At 31.2% G+C, this 20381-nt stretch overlaps 2 protein-coding genes across 10 annotated transcripts in view; both read left to right on the forward strand.

Moving 5' to 3' along the window:
• Positions 1-18941, forward strand: part of Ecr (ecdysone receptor) — a 233759-nt gene extending 214818 nt beyond the window's left edge. For all 9 annotated transcript variants that reach the window (XM_087416372.1, XM_011070950.2, XM_087416373.1 and 6 more), the window contains exons 5-6: positions 1658-2033; positions 13295-18941. In XM_087416372.1, coding sequence (XP_087272498.1) covers positions 1658-2033; positions 13295-13539 — 621 coding nt within the window. In that variant the 3' untranslated portion in view covers positions 13540-18941. The remainder of the gene's footprint in view (positions 1-1657; positions 2034-13294) is intronic.
• Pfas (phosphoribosylformylglycinamidine synthase) overlaps positions 1-20381 on the forward strand; it is a 241992-nt gene that overhangs the window by 146941 nt on the left and 74670 nt on the right. The gene's annotated exons all lie outside the window — the stretch shown is intronic.

Raw genomic sequence — 20381 nt, forward strand, 5'->3', positions numbered from 1 at the left:
AATTCCTTTTGAACAAATACGAAGTTAACTAAGATAATATATAAATAATATACTAAGATAATATATAATAATAATACAAAATAATATATTATTTTAAATAAAAAATATAAATATTACAATATAAATAAAAACAAAAGTTGAAAACGTAACTTAAGGTTTAATAATTCAGTATTAAAAACAAATAGTTTTTAAAAATAACTATTGAAAAATGTAATTAAAATAATTAAAAATAATTTAAGTTATAACTTATATAATAATGGTATAACTGATTAAAGTTATATTATTATAAAATAACAGAAAATATTAAATATGTGGGCGTCCCCATGTAGCGTCCTACTGTGTATCTACTACCTACTTGTGTAAGCACAAGTCTATTATCGTTGCGTATGAGTAGAGACCTGTTTGTGAAGCTAGTGCCAATCGCGCATATGTCAGAAGTTCTGCAATCTGCGATCACTCTAGAGCACCATATTGAACTAAAAAGTGGTAAAGAAGATTTCAATTTTGAATTTTTTTGACATTCTCGTCATAAACTCCACCTCACACGTATTAATGCGTATACTTTAATCTTACAAAAGAATTTTTGAATCTGTAAAAGAGGAAAAAAGGAATTGTTATACAAAAATTATATGGATTAATAATACAGACTTTAGAATTTCCTTAAGGAGGTTATAAAGAAAATGCAATATGTTAAGAATTACTTAGAAAAATGTAGATTATTCTAAATTACGTTCAAAAGTAATACAAAAAATTAGAGATTAGTTTATCATCTGGATCGAAAGTTATTTCAATAAAAAGTAATATTTTTTAAATTTGTACTCCAATAGAAATATATGAAAATGTATATATTATAAAATAATGATAAAAATCTTAATTCTTTAAAATAAGTATTTTATGATTTCAAAAATATTTATGTAAAGTTACATTAAAATGCAGACATTAATTGTTTAGTAAATAAACAAAATATTTATTTATTATAAAACTAATTGGTAAATCTCAATGAATCTCAATAAATCATTTTTAGTACTTAAAATATTTATATTTAAAAAATTTAGATTTTTGTTATTATTTTTAAAATTTTTGTTTATGACAATAAAACTAATGGCCCTTAATCACTTAAATTTTAACAGAAATGCAAATTCTTGTAAGAATGTCGATCTTTAATGGTATCTCGTTGATTGATCCAACTAATCCAGTAATCGTTCCACTTTATTACAAGATACTAAGAACACTCATGACATAAAACAATTCAAACAATATGTGTTCATCTTTGCCTTTGTCCTATTCGCGACTTGCACAATAATAAAACTGCAGGTCGAGATTAACGTTGATAATGTTGCATATATCTAGTGAAAGTAGTGAATATAACTGGAAGTTTTGTAGATCCAACAGAAAAATATAAAACAAATCTTCAGTATAATCTATCAACTGTTCTCGTTGTAAAATTTCAAATCCTATCAAATGACTAGAAATTCTGTTTGATTTAATCAAAATGCGTTCAACCGTATACGTCTTGTTGATATAAACAAACCATTTTTCTCAATATGCTATTATATTTCATTTATTTGTATTATTCGTTAACGTTAAAATATTTGTACACAAACATAAGGCTAATGTAAATAATGTTGCATTTGATATGAAATATTTTGTTTTTCAGAATCAACCAATGGAAGGCGAAGATCCGAGTGATTACAGTTTCAGGCATATTACTGAAATCACGATTTTGACTGTTCAATTGATCGTCGAGTTCTCAAAGAGATTACCTGGCTTTAACGAGTTGTTACGTGAAGATCAAATCACTCTGTTGAAAGCATGTTCTAGTGAGGTGATGATGCTACGGATGGCAAGAAAGTATGATGTGACAACCGATAGCATCATTTTTGCTAATAATCAATCGTATACACGTGACAGTTATAATGTTGCCGGAATGGGAGACACCATTGAAGATCTTTTGCGATTCTGTCGACAAATGTATGCTATGAGAGTTAATAATGCCGAATATGCTTTGCTCACAGCTATTGTCATCTTTTCAGGTATGTATGAAAAATATAATAATGTTTTGCGTCAAATATACATTAGGTACCCATAAATGTGATTTTTAGTTTAAATATTTATTCTATGAATCATTTCGTATTGTAAATCCAGAATATATGCATGTCTAAAAAATATCTTTATGACTATCTGAGTAAAAGTTGACAGCGCAAAACGGACAATAGAATCCAATTAAATCCAAAAACAAGTATTCGCTATTTTTTTAAAATATGCATTTGGACACAAAAAAATTTCAATTCATTTTAATTCATTCTCGTTTGTTGGGAATATTCGATAAGTATAGCTTTAGTTCTGTGATTTTAATTAATTTTATTACGAATTTATGGCAAAAATTATAGGCAAAAATGACATCTTTATATTTGTTTAAACTATATATATATATATATATATATATATATATATATATATATGTACGTATACGAGGTTTGTCCTCCGCCTTCTGTATATATCTTTGTCCTTGGGCATTCTCTCTCTATTATGGAAAACAGACATTCAGTATTTAGGGGATGAGACCTTAAGGTTTGTCCTCCACCAAGTGGCATGACTTAACAGCTGTTCAATCGGCAACGATACGCAGTTGTATGAACGTCGAAATCTCCGAGCTCCGAATATGTACAGAGTGATTCAAAATAACCTTTTGTTCTTAAAGAGTCATATTCCTGACCGTATTCTGAAACGATTTTTCTCTCAGCGAAAAAGACTCCGCACGTTTCACATGGAAAAATGATCTCGATCAAATTAGTCCATTTTGAGATATGTTATACATCTTGTTTGATTCTGAACAAATGCCTCCATTATCATATTCATATAAAATCAACAAATAAAAAGATATAACACTTTGAAGTCACAGAATTTGAATGCCATCATATCTCCTTAAAGTAATTTGATGCTTTCTTTTATTTGTAATAGGTAGTCACACGCATGTAGATATACGCCCAGAACCAAACGTGCCAAAAGTACTGCAAATTTATGCTACATATTATGTGGAAAAAATCGGGAAGTGAATTTAGCACCATCTGTCATTTCAACTAGCATTAATAAAAATACAGCAAATATTCTTCAAATACTGCGTCATAACATATTTAAAAAATACTACAAAAACTGAACAAAATAATTCAGCATAAATGGAATAAAATTCAAACATTATATTTTGGTATAATATAAACAGAAAATAAACCAAAGCTAGGTTTGACATGATATCATCACGACTTATTATATCAACAGTTCTAGTGACGCAATTAATTAGCGCACGATACTTATAGACTTATTAAATATTGACAGCAAAAATGCAGCAAAAATCGAGCACAATCTGCTCGATTTATCGAGCACAACCTGTCACGATGTAATTGCCCAAAACGCGGCATATGGATACTATAAAAAAAGATTTAGAAATTCAACTTGAATTGAGGTAAATCAACTCAATCTCAGAGTTAAATATGGCGAGCTAATTGTCGGATTACGTCAAAAAACATTTTAACTTCCTTTAATATCTTTCTTGTATTAACTAAACATTGAATTTATTTCTATAAAATATTTATAAATTGATTAAATTAGTATTGGTACATAGTAAACATAATTGTATCATCAATTAAAATAATTTTATGAGCACGATGAAATAAATCTGCAGTAGAATAGATTGACTTTTGACTGGACTTTTGACTTTTGACTATTCTACAAAGTAACAAGAACTCAATATTGTTGATAGTAACAATTTTGAGATAATCTCTACTTTATCTTCGAATGAAGTAGATTTAATAATTCATCTAATATGATAATTCATTAAATTTATTCGATTTCGTTTACTTTGTAAAATGATTTAATTAATCATTAAAACTTTCTACCATATAGATCGATTGATTAGGTACCGCCTTGAAAAAAACATTTGTCGCCATGATGTGACAAAAATGTGTATGAAAAAACCATTTAACTATTCTTGCTTTATACGTTATAGGTAGACGTTGAATTTTTCTTACAAGTACACGCGCCATCTGTTGATACCTCCATAAAATCTCCTCCACTTTAAATCAAAGTGAAGTATCGTTAATAATTTATCGAGTTCCTATTACTTTTAAGCCTGTTATTTTTACGTTACATTCATGTTCATTGACTACCAATAATGATTTAGTTAATTTTGTAAATATGCTTATGACTGTATCGCTCCATCATTGAATTACGTAAATAATTAGTTCAATGTACTTTTCTCTATGATTGATTTGATCTCCAGTAGATGCAGATTTATTATTATTACGCAGTTAAATCATCCTTGTGGTAGTTGAATGAATATCTAATGTTAATACACTTTATCATATTTCAGATCAGTCAATCATATACTTTGATTTTAAGTTTTTGGGTACATTTTACTACATGAAGTTATTCATCTAATTAGATTTTTATTTTTCTCGACTTGATTATACTTCACTTAATTCAGATTGCGCAACCCTCAGATTTAGTTCTTTCCACTCTGAGTATTTTTTACATGTCGCATCTGCTTTATTTTACCAAGACCATAGTTCTTTCGTTTACCGCTAGGCAACGTATCTATTATCTTGTATTTAAATTTCTATCACACGCAAATATAAAGACTACATAATGCGGTTAGTGAAAATAAAAGTGTAGTATTTTCCTACTGGTTTTATTTATAACACAATTCCTATAGAGAATTCCGGATATTAAACTGATTTTTTTTAAACCCAATGATTGAGCTTTCAAAGTGAAGAATTGTTCATTTATTAACTTAAGATGCAAAAAAATGAAAAGTACGATTTCCATTTAACAAAGTCTTATTCTGTCAATATTTGATATAAGTCGTGCTATAGTCTTGCCGCAATTTCGCTGTCACAATTTGACATCAGATTATGCTTGATTTCTGCTATCTTCCTGCTATTAGTGATATTTGATATGTCAAACTTTGTCCGATATTTGCTGTCACTATATTTGTAGCAAAGAATGCTCAATTTTTATTACATTTCTCCTATCGTTCTGTGTTGGCAGATTATGCTGTAACTAAGCTTAATGAAGCAGCAGTTTGATTTTTGCTATAATATCAAGTTTGCTAACGTACTACTGGCGTATACTATTAGTATTTTGCTATCTGGACGCATGCAAGTAACTAGTCACATATAAGACAAGAACAAGAATAAGGAGAATGAGAGGACAAGGAAATTGATTAAAATAAATATTGCAAATGGATTTAACATTTGATACGTTTACATCTTAGATTCTGAATAACACTAAAAGTTGAGTTTTATAGGTAATATATTATGTATATATATATATATATACGTGTGGGCATGTGAGCGTGTGTGAATGTGTACATAACGTTCATAAATATACTTATAAAACCTCATACATAATTGTACACGCACACATGCACATATCCATACAGAGTTCTCACATTCAAAAATACATGCGTATGTATATCTATTACACATAAAAGAAGCAACAAATTATCTCAAGGAATAATAAGATTGAAAATAAGACCGTTTAAAACCGTGATGACGCTCTACGACTCCGGGGCATCGAGGCGTCAGATAACCGGAACATCATTTTCCGGAGTCTTTCCACCTTCTTCTCGGCGCCCTCACCTGGGCTGTACATTTCTCAGGTAAGGGCCATTGCCCGTTGTTTGGACGACATCCAGGTTGAACTTTTGAGTGCCCTGGGATGTCTGACATCCCAGTCTTTTTTGGCGCTCTTCGATCTTTGAGCCGACAGTCGCTCAAACCATCATGAAAATGCCCACGTGGTCCGACTGGTCGGCCAGGAGATCGAAGTTGACCTTTCAATTGAACACCATGTCGGCGGCAGAGAACGATACTCAGATCAAGTCCACGATAGACTCTCCCCGGCAAAGATACTTTGTTTATTTCTCCCCTGTTAACCAGACAAAGATCGCCGCACGATCCTTGTCCATCATGTGCGGTGGAACCTCCCCCGCATTCACTCCATGGAGTAGGCGTTTAAGTCCCGCTATTAGGACCGGGCGGAGAGAACGCCTTCTCACGATCGCGCCTAACTTCAAAACTTTATTTCAAACTTCCAGAGCGGCAGCTGCGGTCAGAGATAACAAACCAAGATATCAAGGGCCCCTCATTCCACCATTATATAAAAGATCATAATTCTCCACATGAGGTGGCGGGAAATCCTTAGTCGATCTCCAGACAACAGACCCCGTCGAATCCCCCAACTACCTATTGGCGAGGACGTTCTAAGAGTCGATCATTACACCCAAGCTTGAATCACTTTCGTCCAGCGCACGGAGGAGGAGGTCCTGCGCTGATTCAGATTCGCCTGGAAGAGACACGCCGCCGTGAATGTTACGCACCAACCTCCTTTAAGCACACCTCCATCTCCACGCCCTCACTGGGCACAATCTCCGCAGGCGCAGCTGTTGCTCCGGACTTTATGGGAAGGGGGAGGGTTGTAGTGATGTTCCCCTCCCAATCCCAACTGCATCTGCCGAACCTCCTTTAGGGCCCGCTGCTCCTCCGAGCCCCTGGGAAGGCTCTTCCTTTTCTCCTTTTGCCACCGATTCCGCCGACTGTACAACCGGCACTTATGCCGATTTTTGTGCGGTCGGCTTATTCCGGCGGCACAGGCCGGGCAGTTGGCAGGAGTCCTGCAATCTCTTGTTGTATGCCCCTGTCATCCACATTAGTAGCAGCAACCAATCCTGTCGACTTGGCTGCTACATCCGACCCTCAGTCCCAGACATTTGAAACACTGTAGGGGCGGGCCATGAGGGGATGATTCAGGAGAGCCCATCCCACTCTTATCTTGTCCGCATCTGCTAGCTTTTTCGCAGCGGATACAGGACACTGGACCTACGCCATTCAGGTTATGGGGACCCACCTTTACATTGCCGGGGGAACAGCTTCCGCGGCGACTATCGCCTTGGTCACGTCCCTTTAGGAGACGGAGTCGTCAAACCCCGTCAGCATGACTTCAGTCTTCTTGACGGGCCAGAAAACTCTTACCCCTTTCCGATCATGAAGAGCTCCTGCCATTTTGACACAAAGGCCCTTGAGTCGATTGCTTGACGAGTTTGCGGCGACTTCAGGTCACACTACCAGATAAAATAATTACCAGCTCTACATTATAGAATAAAGCATGCTTATTTAATAAGACAAAGACAAGAGGGATTTTGTGCATACATATATAAGCAGTCCAATCCAATTCCATTTATTTGTTTCATCTCGTTAAATCAAACATGTGTCAAATCTGGATAAAAAAATAAAAAAAAATAACAAAACATATTATCAATTTATGTTATATATTATAATAAAAATATAAGAAGGCATACATAAAAAGGCTTATTATATTATGTATATTATATTAGTATAAAAGAATATTATATTGTATTTATAAGAATCCATAATGAAATAAATTGATACAGACTCAATAAATCAAAGTTGCATATAACGTACATGTTAATTGTAATTTTGTATTAACAATATAATTGCAATATAATACACGTGTTATATTACAACTGATTGTACTAGAATAAATCGAAATCGCAAATAGACGGTAGATACAATGAGCACGCCACACAATGTCGCCAAAACGATATTATGCACAGGCAGCGCAGACAATCGACAGCGTCCCAGAGACAATTGTGAATTGGAATGTTCAGTTACGCGGCATAAGTAGCGAGGAATAGCTATCACTTACTTAGCTACTATTAAGTACGCTTTTAATTTTAACTAATAAAGTTGAATGTCGGCAGCAAATGTATTTTATCTTCAATAGCCAACTTTTAGCAATAATAGTAAAGTCTGAACCAATAACTGATATTTAGCTGATATTATTACGTACTTTTTTTGCGTGCGTCTCTTCGACCTAGTCTATAATCAGTCGAAAGACATTGACCTAGTTTCCACCGAGGAAATCAACTATAGTCGAGTATTATCCTGTTACAATCGAACGACAGGGGAATGCTCGACTGTAGTTGGTTGGTTCTTACATTCTGATCCTCGGTAGAAACTAGGCCAGTGTTGTGCATGCGCATAACTTTGATTTTTCGTGTTTGCTGTCGATTGAGCGGTAGGACAGAAAAAAATGTAGAAGTTGCAGTCGTGATTGATCAAAAAAGTGCTTCGGAGACCGAAAAAGACCGATCAGTCACAACTGAGATTTGTACATTTTTCTGTCTTACCCTACGTCACGATTACGTCTCGTTACGTCTCATTACATCTTGTTTTCTGCCATAGTCCAAATGCTAAATACAAAGGAAAAGACAAAACAGCGAAGCATCATAAAGTGATTTTATTCGGTTGCATTGTACATGTGTATGAGACAAGCATATAGCGCATATGTGTGGCATATCCCCATTTTTCATCACGTGACCGCTTTTAGTTCGACCTATTTCGGGTCATAGCTAGTGCTGAAATTGTTTCCCTTCTTTCTAAGAAGGGAGTTTGCACACGCCGGACTTAGCCCGCCGAGTTTCTTCGTGCTTTCGATCCTTTCTCTTAGGATATATTCACATACAATTATAATAATAATAATTCTTTATGCATACGTTTATGTGGCTATGCAAGTTGTATGGATATCATAACAGATATACTTTACACGCATGCGCGAAACGAAAGAGGACGCCAAGTGAGTGCGTCTTTTCTAAATGAGGACCCCCTACTTCTCGAATGCGTAGTCTAGAGATATTATGTCTATGTACACTTTACGCAATTCGGAACATCCGAAATTCATCCATAGTTTAGTACGAGCAGCTCCCATATGTCGCTGTTATCGCTTATGCCTACTACACACTGGACGCGATGGGCAATGAGCGATGAGTCATATCCAATGAAAGCTCTGCTTTTTTTTCACGTGATGATGCAAAGCAGAGGATTGTTTATATTGCATATAAACTTTCTTCCCCAATAGATGTCAAAACGTTGTGTATATAATTAAGTGAAGCTGAACACAAAATACTATTTTGCAAAAAAAAAATCATATAAAAGAATATAGTCTTAAAAAAAGACCATTTTTTTGCCTATTAATACAAAAGTACAAAATAGTGAATCTTACAGATTTCGACCTGTTGAACACATAATGGTATTACGTATATTAGCTTTCATTGAAAATTCGGGGGACATTTTTCGAGTTAAAATCCTATTTTTCATCCTCTCGGTAATATGCATAACGTCGATATGAGTGAATTATTTGAGCTCCTTAGTTGACAAGTGATATAAGTCCAAAATTAGGAAAAATGTGTTTTTTTTATGAAAGTAGAAAGTATTAAGAATGTTTGTTTTATCTATCAATTTAATTTACTATTAATTTGTTTTTATATTCATAAAAAATCAAAATCAATTTTACATTATAAATAAAGTGACCATAAAAAAGCTGGACTTAAGTGACTATTCCAGCTTTTTTTGACGATCACTTTATTTATGATGTAAAATTGATTTTTATTTTTATAAATTAATAACACCATCTTATTCAGTAGGTCGAAATCTATATAAGATTCACTATGTTTTGCATTATCGTATTAATAGGCAAAAAAATCATTTTTAGACTATGTTCTTTAGTATTATTAATTAAAAAATATTGACAATCAATGATCTCTCTCCAAGCGGTATTACATTTTGCACTGCACTCGGAAGCGATCATTCGCCAATGTTTTTTAATTAATAACTACATTTTATATGACTTTTTTGCAATATAGTAGAAAAATTTTATGTTCCTGAACATAATGTACATAAGTGTTTTGATACCTACCGGCAGATACTCGCTTGCAAAGACTAATTTATATATAACCATAAATCATATTTATATATTATATGGTAAATATATGATCGTAGCGTGCATTAAGTCAAACTGAACAAGCGACAAAAAATTGTTCATGCATGAATATGTATAAATATGTATAAATATATATAACATGCATAAATATTTATAAATATGTATATGAAATATGTCCATAGATCTTCATACATATTTTTTTTGTAAAATTATTTTTTATGTAAAATTATTTCTTTTGTAAAATTATTTTTAGTGTAATAGAAATAATAATAATAATGTGAAAATATTAAAAATAATTAAAAATATAATTTTCGCACTACTTAAAACTTGTTTTAAAAAAAATCAAGTTTGAAGCAATGTAAAAAAATTATTTATGTATAATTATATATAAAATTATACATAATTATGTATGAGCAATTTGTGTACACATTTTTCCATTGTTTTTTCTAAAACAAATAATGCGAAAATGATCCCTTTAATTATTTTTTATGTTTTCACATTACTATTATTATTTCTATTACACTAACAAATAATTTTATAAAAGAAAAAAGGATATATGAACATGTATACATAATATATTTCATATATAATTATTACATGTTTATTCGTGTTTATGTACATATTCATACATGACAAATTTTTTATCGGGGGAAGTTCTCTGTTATACCTTAACATATAATAGAGAACTCTGTTGTTCAGTTTTGATTTTTAATATACGCATAACTAAAATCATATATTCAAGGGATATCTTAGAACGTTTTTAAAATATATATGGAAGTCTTTTAGAATATATTTCTTGAAATTATGTGCTGTATGCATGAGTATATAAAATTTTCAATATATACACAGAGTATCTCAGATCACCCGTCCTCCCTTTTTATCTCCGCAGGATAAGATCCAAAAAATATGTTCAGACCAAAGTTGTGGGATTTAAAAAGATCTATTTATTGATCATGTCAGTTTGACCTTGAGTGGCTTTGCCAAGGTCAAATCAAGGTCACATAAATTTTTTAAAATGAAACAGCCTACTTTTTATTCTAGAATCTAATAGTCGTCAAGAGCTTTCCAAAACCCTATAATAAAGTATCTTTTGATTAAGTAAATCTTAGTTATGAAGATTAAAAGTACCATCGGCATTAGTGAAGATGTACCGTGTGGAGGTTGCCCAATCGGATTTACACCTTTTGTGTGTGTGCGCGCGCGCGCGCGCGCGTGTGTGTGTGTGTGTACATTTATCAATTTATCAGTTTTATTTCTCTACTAAAAGATAATATTCTGATTTCAGAATATTTACCGTTAAAATCTTCATATAATAGTATTTTTTATTTGGCATAACTAGTGTGCACTCGTAATGCACTTTAAAGCCGTTGTACACAAATCGACGTAAAGATATATGTTTAATAAAAATATAAAAACGAGTTAAACCGCGAAATCCCCAATACATTTTATTATGCTATTTGATAAAATATATTTTGAGCATTTTATTAATTGAGATATCTCATTTTAACGTTCAGATTAGAATAGTATATAAAAACTTTAACATGCACTGAATTCTGCCAATGAAAAATGCTATAATATTCTATTAGTGTCAAGAAAAAAAATTATGAAAAAGTAACGACTTGTTACATTTTGAGTGATAGTAACGGTAACGAATTACTCTTTAGGAAAAAGAATGGTAACAGTAACGAGTTATTTCTATGAAGTAACGTTACCAATCCTGTATATACATATATATATATATATATATATATATATATATATATATATATAGTAAAAAATTATTCAAGATCAATATTTAACAATTTTTAATAATTAATATCTTGTTAACTATTGCGAAAATTGTAAAATGGTATAGGACTTTTCGACTCAGTTCGATTCACTCTACCTGCTCATGATGGATGACGAAATATGTTAAAATCACTCTGTACAATGTATTAATTAAATAAGGCATCAGTTCTGCAAAAAAATTTTATAAAGGAATATGAATTTAAGCTACATAAATCATAATTATATATGATTCATATAATAGAAAAAATATGCCATATATATGATTCATATATGATAAAAATGTCATATGATCCCATATATGGTTATATATAATTATATGTGATTTTATATAATTATATATAAATATACAGGGTATTTGGAAATTAGTTGTAGCAATGGTTAACGAGATGGGCTGGGCAAATATTTTCATAAGTTAATAACTCGATAACCATTGCGACAATTGTACAATGATAGAGGACTTTTCTTCTTAGTCTATTCTGCCCCTATGCGAAAGACTTATCACTAATTTCCAAATACCTTGTATAATTATATGTATATAAACTTTTTTCCCCGGAATCTCTATTAACATTTTAAAACTCATTCTTTTATAAGCGTTTAATAATCGTTTCTTCTTCCTGATACGAACCTGATCTTATTCCCGAAATTTTCCGATAAGCTATTCCGCGAATAAGATCAACGATTGTTTCATTTTTTTTACGATTATCCAACCTATTCACGAATTACCGATTGTTCATCTATTCTACTTTTCACAAAAAATTGTCAGCGACATCAATATGTAAGAAAGTAATTTGTACTATTAGGATTTTTATTCAATAATTTTTAATTGTCGTTTTAATAATGTTTTGCATTCATTAAATTTTAACTCTATTTGAACATTGAGAATGACCCGATGGAAGTTGAGAAACATCTGTTATGATTTTATAATTTCTGTGTTTACTTATATTATGTATAGTATTAAACATCCAATTTAGCCGTCTCTTCTTTTGTATTTATTTAATATTATATTAATATGGCGAATAAATATAATAGATACAATTAGAGTCCGACCGAAATTCCAGTTTCGGTCAATTTCGATCAAAAATAAAATTTTCGATTTGATTTCGGTTTCGGCCGAAATTAAGAGGAAATTTCGATGAGTAAATCGAAACTATACAAATTGCAACGCTCAGTGAGCGTTAAAAAAATAACTATAAATACAACTATTTGATTTTAATTATTAACTCGTTGAATAGCTTAAGATAATTTGAGTACAAACTTTGATATGATTCTAATAATAACTGTGATTTGATTTCTTTAAAAGTTGAGGATGCAATATTATTATATTATTATAGTTAGATATTTTAATAAAATCTTGTTTTTTAAAGAGTATATAAATTTGTCATGATTTCTGCATTTGTAAATCTCTATGAAATTAATCCAAAAAGGATTTCAACTCTAGCCAAAACATGTGACTCCGTTAGCTTCTCTCTCTCTCTCTCTCTCTCTCTCTCTCTCTCTCTCTCTCTCTCTCTCTTTGTAAGACTTATCTAAGTTTCGGTTTCGGCCGAAATTGAATGACAACCGAATATTCATTTTCGATTTTGACCGAAGGACAAAATGTGGCGGTCGGACTCTAGATATAATACATCTCTGTTAAATTATATTGCAATGACATAACATTGTTGCAATGGAAAATTCTGTGCTGTATGTAATAATGATTATTGTTTTGCAGAAAGACCCAATTTGTTGGAAAGCAGAAAAGTGGAGAAACTTCAAGAAATCTACTTGAAGACTCTGAAAGCATACGTGGATAATCGTCGTCGACCGAAGTCTGGTACGATCTTCGCTAAACTTCTATCAGTTCTAACCGAACTCAGAACCCTTGGTAATCAAAACAGTGAAATGTGCTTGAACCTGAAATTTAAGAACAAGAAGCTGCCACTTTTCCTCGCCGAAATCTGGGACGTGGTGCCCTAGTTTCCCTGTCGCCGATTAATGGCGATAGCGCCAGTCGGCTGAATAAATCTTTTGACGTCGCAGTAGCAGCAATAGCAACAACGACGTCGATGGACGCATGGACGTGGAAAACGGCCTGCGTAATTCTTATACTAGTGCACCATTATGCCACTGCCTCAACATCGCAAGTCAACATATTGTATTAGTGCTATTTTAGATTTATTTTGTTCTTTTTTGATTGACCATCTTTAGTCACCTTAGATTGATCGATCCTTTATTATATGGCTTGTAAGGCAAGCATATGTAAACCAGTCCCACATTATTCGCGTGAGACTTATGTGTGACGCAAAGAAAGTTATTGTATTCTTTATAAAGATTCTTTGTAGATTTATGTATATATGATACTGCAAAAAAGGAAAGTTATAAATGTGTGGAAATGATAAATGATAAAATACATTTAAAAACAAAGTATTGATCAGGATTCACATAATTAAATATTTGTGATTAGAGAGGTTTGATCCAAATCATTTGATCCGATTTGAAATCGATTAATCAAATAAAATAAAATACCGAAGATAATGAGATAAATATTCTGGTGCGCCAGCATTACTAGCGTTTCAGCATCTATCTCACGCTTCACCTTCTTCATTTCATTTCATTTTTTTTCTTCATTTCATTTTCGTAAGAGAATAGAGTGAGGGAAGAGTTTAGGCTTCGGAGCTAAAAATTGGACATACCTGCTTTATACTTTATTAATGATTCATAAAATATAATGATGTATCTTTGTGATTCATGAAACTGTCGATTTTTGTAGATCTTTTGTAGATAGCCATTTATTAAATCTGTACTTTCATAATTTTCATGTATTATGATTATTTAAATTGAAACAGTTATACTTACTTAATCATATCAATATTTTTTTTTATTCATATAATCGCAAATATTATGTCGCTTGCGTTAAATTTACGTGAACCGTGTGGGATTGGTTCAAAAACGCGGAACAGGAAAGGCCTCGCACATTAAAGATACACGCAGAAAATTAAAGATACACATGTTCCAAATAAGAGTAAGGAAAGGAATGGGAATAAAAATATTTCGTTGTAAGAAAAAGGCAGTGGCGCGGCCCAGGCTGTGATATATAGAGAACAGAGGTTGAAGGTATATAAAGAAAGCTACCTGCAATTTACATTTTATCGCTATTTCCTCTACCTGGATACATCCTTACACACAATCGATATGTAAATGTAATGTATTATATAATAAGGTATTGATATATTTGAAGAATGTGTGTTGTCACATTTGTCATTCATGAGAAAATGAATAGCAGCAAGTACGGTTAATATAAGAAAGGGGAAAGATAGAAAGTTATGTTGGCAGGATGAGACTAATTGTAAAAAATCGTGATTGATCGCGAAGAAATGATTTAAACAATCGCCGATGTTGCTGATGAAGAGCAACAAATTCGAAGATTAAAATCTGTAGTTATCAATAACAGCATTTTTCCAGATATTCATCTTAAAAAAAATTAAAAGGAATGAAGTCCTTAACGTATATAACTGTTAAGCAGCTTCGCATAAATGAAACGCGAAAAAGAAAAAGAAAAGAAAATAGATATGATATATATAACAATAGCATAGAGTCTATATCACTCATACAGCATAATATATCTTGCTAGCATGTGCATTGTTTATACTAGACAGAAAGAGAAAGAGTAGGGAATAGGCGTGTGTATGCGCGCGTGTGTGTGTGTGAAAAAGAGAGAGGGAAAGGGAGGGAGAGAGAAGGAGAGACTTGAGTGAAAATAAGAAAGAAAGAAAGATTGGAAAGGATCTACACGTCAACAAGATGACGCGTCTGAAACTGTGTATTAATATCTTTATTAATACAAACTATATAAAGATGTACAGGACGTCCCTAGAAAAAAAAGGAATATTATTTTCGCAAAAGACATATTTTTTTAAGATACACTGTGTGAATATATATAAATGTTATTTAAATGTTATGAAACAGGAATTTTTTTGAAATGTATTATTTTCTTAAGGAATATTAATTCATAAATAATATACAAAAAACAAATAGAACATTTGCTAAATGTAATTGTATACTATATGACTTCATTTTTTTAACATCTCGTTATAGCAGAAACTTTTATTAAAATGCATTTTTAGTAAATAAAAAGGAAATGTATGGGACGTCCTGCAAAGATGTGCGAAGAAATATAATATTCATAATGAATATAACTGATGTTTTTTTGGGGGGGGGGGGGCAAATGGTATAGATCTCTGAATGAACTGTTTTCAAACAGAAATATGGGAAAACGCATATTTTTTTTATTAAGGAATGAAAATATATATTTTAAGTAAATAGAGTAAATCAATTTTGAATGTTTATTAAATCGAAAATTGTATAGTGAGTAATAACACAGTATAAATCCACTAGATATCACATCTGTTATACATTTACAATTATTTCCTATTCTATATATTATTGAAGAAAATTAAATTAAGAACATAATGGTGCAAAAGAAATTAAAAATCTGAAAGTATATAAGACTAAAAAATTAAAAATTTCAGAATTATTCCAACATATTATTTATTATTTCAACTACAATTTTCGATTAAATAAAATAATTTAAAATTGGTTTCCTTTATCCGTTAAACGATCGAAGATTAAATTTTATAAGATAGTTAAGTAATGACGAATGAGATGCATGATATGGTTAAGATGAATCGATCATCTTTCGTTCTAAATCGGTGGAAATTTGAAAGCAATCGGACGAGGGAGCGTAGCGATTGATAATTTAGAAAAACAGTAATGTGTAGTTTAAAAGTGATGAAATTTGTCGAATTGAATTAATTCTCGAGCGATTGCACTTTTAAGAAAATAGTCAATCATGAAATGTGCTGTTATTTATTATTACATTAACCTGATCTATTAAATGACAGATTTGTATAATACTCTTCAAAATAAGTCTTTAATTTCAAATATTTATATTATTTTTATTAAATATATCAAGATATCGATTGATACGATGTTATATATGCTTCTGCTCGAGGCTTAAAGAAATTCCTATAAGAACATGAGACTAGTTCGTAAATGAGTGAGCTAGATTAGGTGACCGAGTTCTAGTGCAAAGCCTTGTGCCTTCAGCAGCGAATATCGGCTCACCAACAAACAGAATAAAAAATAAAAAAAGAATACTTGAAATTTAACCGTCCGTCTTAATCTTTTAATGAAATAAAAAAACGAACTGGCTATAAAAAAAGTAAGAGAATTCACATGAGTGTTGGCCGTATTATTATTAGAGTAGTAACAATAACAACAAAGGGAAAAGGGAAAGGAGTACTAGAGAGAAAAGGAAGTGGGTAGAGAAATCAGGAGAAAATATAAATTGTGAAAATGAATTATTAAGGGTGGATATAGTTAAGAACGTTTTAAGAAATAATTATGAAAAAAGGGATTGATGAGATTTAAAGGTAAAAATTTATTAAAGATTCTCAGAATTCATAACAGAATATGCTAATACAAGAAAATACTTAATCTCTAATAAAATTAAAATTATTAAAATTAAAAGATAATGATGAGATGAAGAATTCTTGGATTCCTAAATCTTCGAATTTTTAGATTCCACATTCCTTCTTGAAGCGATTAAATTGTTAAATGTTGGATTCCAAGATTTTCAAATTCTTAATGATTTCCTTGAATAATAAAATCCTTTGATTCATATAGACAATGTATTTTTTAATTTTCTTCATTTTTATCTTCTAAGTCTGAAATGAAAAGATTTATAACTGTTTGTTTTTATCAAATTTTATTCTAAATAAGTGTTTTGTTTAATTAAATCAGAAAAAAATAAGCATCACATATTCATGGCTCACGCAATACATATGTACACACGGAGACATAAATGTCTCATTATACCTTTTTGTTTCTTTTCATTCTTTCTCATGCCTTCTCCGAAACGCGTGCAACTTTGGGGGTATTAAGGCATTTGTGTCTCTGTACATACATACTCAGTAGGCGATATAGCATCGATATTCAAATATCAATACTTATTGGCACTGTCTAGTGATATGCTAACCAATGATATTACAATGTATCATCATTTCAGCAGCAATATTGAACTTTTGATATGGCATATGGCTCCAGCTGATTAATGAAAATAGATGACAATTCATTAAAATATTGGCTAATAAATATGCATTCTGAATTACAAAACACAGCATTACAAAATGTTTAAGTATAATTGCGATCTCTCCGTTCCAAGTGAATGACTATTTTCACGAGTTGAAAATATCATCACCGAAAAGAGAAACCGTTTAAAAGGTGAATATTTGTGTGAAATAGTTACTATTTTTAAACTCTCTGTGAAAGATTTATTATTCTAACTTTTGTATGTAAAATTGGTTATTGTAACTTTTATAAGTATGTAAAATAAGTATGTAAAATAAATATAAGATGTAAATATAATGTGTAAGCATATGTATGCATATATATAAGATCAGTTCTTTTAAGCTGAACTTCTTGATTTATTTATTTATTTTTTTCGTTTTTTTATTTATATTGGAGAAAAAAGAAAGAGATAAACGATGCAAGAAGTTCAACAAAAAAAGGACAGGCATATATATATATATTTTTATATATACAGGGTGAGTCTGATAAAAAATTCACCACGTTTTTTTTGAAAATGATTAGAGATAGGGAGAAGACACTTATTATCAAAAGTGTAGGATAAATAGGACAACATACTTTGATAGTCTTGAGTAACTTTAAATGTCCTAAGTTTTTTAATATCAATAAAACTTTTTTTTAATGGGAAGGGATTTTCGAGTCATTCGAAGTAGTCACTTATCAAGTCAAATATCTTTGTATTAGAGTATTTTTTCAAAAATTCATTGTATGTACAATTTCAAAAGCGCCGCATTTTCTTTTAAGATTGGTAACATTTTCTCTGAAACATTTTAAGACAAACCAAATACGAAAATTTCGAGGCTATAATAGTTTTTGAATTACTAGCGATTAAGTTTCACTAATTACAAAGCAACATTTCGCGCGCTTAGGCATGATGACGTAATAAGTAGTAAGAAGCTTTTACGAAAGCTCCTAACAACATCAAGATTGTCATACAAATATGTAATGATATTTTTATTAAGAAATAATTCCTGCATTATACGCAATATATTTATACGCATATGAATTAATATTGGAACAATAAATCACAACATATCAATTTAATCGATATTATCTCAGATAGTCAAGTCTGCCAAGATCATGTATTACTATTTGTGTGCCACGTATTATGTTGACAGAACTCGAGCACTAGCCGAGCATCTCAGTTAGTGTCGATAGAAATGTAACAGAAAACGAGTAGTTATAATATCAAAATATATTATAAAAAATTTTGCAAAAATTAAAAAAAGAAATTTTTGGCATAAAAACAGTATATTTTGAACATTGCATGCTGAAACAATATATTGGGTCATCTAAAAAGTATCCGCGGTTTTTTGTCACTAGATGGTGTTGATGGTCAACACCATCGAGTGACAAAAAACGGCGGATACTTTTTACATGACCCATTATTATCAGAAACCAAAATCGAGCATAATAGAGCACGTAATATTACCATGTTATACTGGTAAATGTCGTCATAAATTGAATTTATCTGCTTGCACGATATAAAGACGAAAACGTGGCAAAAATCAAGCATGTGCTGTTATCTCAAAAAGTAACATCAAAAACAGAAACACAGCATGGAAATGTTATATCAGATCATAGTTCTTCCGTTATCGCTATGCGACGTATCTATCAATATTTATCTCGTATTTAAATTTCTAAGCCTGTTCTTCTTAGCTGAACTTCTTGCACGATTTATCTTTTCTCTTTTTCTTTCCAATGTGGAGAGAAAAGGAAGAAAGATGTACCGTGCAAGAACTTTAGCTAAAAAGAACAGACCTCTATTACAGCAAATATAAAGACTGCAGACGGTTCTGCACACAATGGAGGAAATATTTGGAATAGAAATAAATATTAAGATTTCTATCTATCAGAAACCGTGTATTCTAATGTAATTGGTATTTGATAGATTGAAATCTTAATATTTATTCTTGTTCCTAATATTTGTTCTATTATACGCAAGCCCTGACGCGGCTAATGAAAATAAAAATATTAAAAATATGTAGTATTTACCTAATTTCTTAGTTTATTTTCTAACATAATTCCTATAGAGAATTCAGAATATTAAATTGATTTTTTTGAAAATCAAGTAATAATTCTCTCAATACGGAGAATGTTCATTTGTTAATACTTCAAGATGCAAAAAAATTAAAAATACAATTTCTATTTAGCAAAATCTTTGATTAAATGTACTTCTTTAATAAAAATGTATTTATTTAATTTAATAAAAATTAAATGTATGATAAATTATCTTTATTTAATATGCGTCATTTCTGCTGCGTTTTTACCTTCCTCAGCAATTGATAACGCAATTTCTATATCACGTTTTTGTAGTCATAACGGCTGTGCTCAGTTTTTGCTGCAGTTTTGCTATCAGTATTCGATATAATAAGTCGTGCTGTAGTCTTGTCGCGATTTCGCTGTCAAAATATAACATCAAATCATGCTTGATTTTTGCTGTCTTTCTGCTATTAGTATTTGATATGGTAAATTTTGCAGATTATACTATTAAGAACTAAACTTCCCAGATAGCCAAATGCGGCGAGTTTGCTGATATGTTCCCGAAAATCGTGGGAACGACTAATTTCGATAAATTCGAAACAAAGTGAGACAGCATTATATCTATCACATTGAACTCAATAGAATTCTAATTCTAAAGACAACAATTTGAAGGCAACTTGTCATCAGCA

The sequence above is a fragment of the Acromyrmex echinatior genome, unplaced genomic scaffold, assembly GCF_024713525.1.
Source record: "Acromyrmex echinatior isolate Ae372 unplaced genomic scaffold, ASM2471352v2 Scaffold21, whole genome shotgun sequence".
NCBI lineage: Eukaryota > Metazoa > Arthropoda > Insecta > Hymenoptera > Formicidae > Acromyrmex > Acromyrmex echinatior.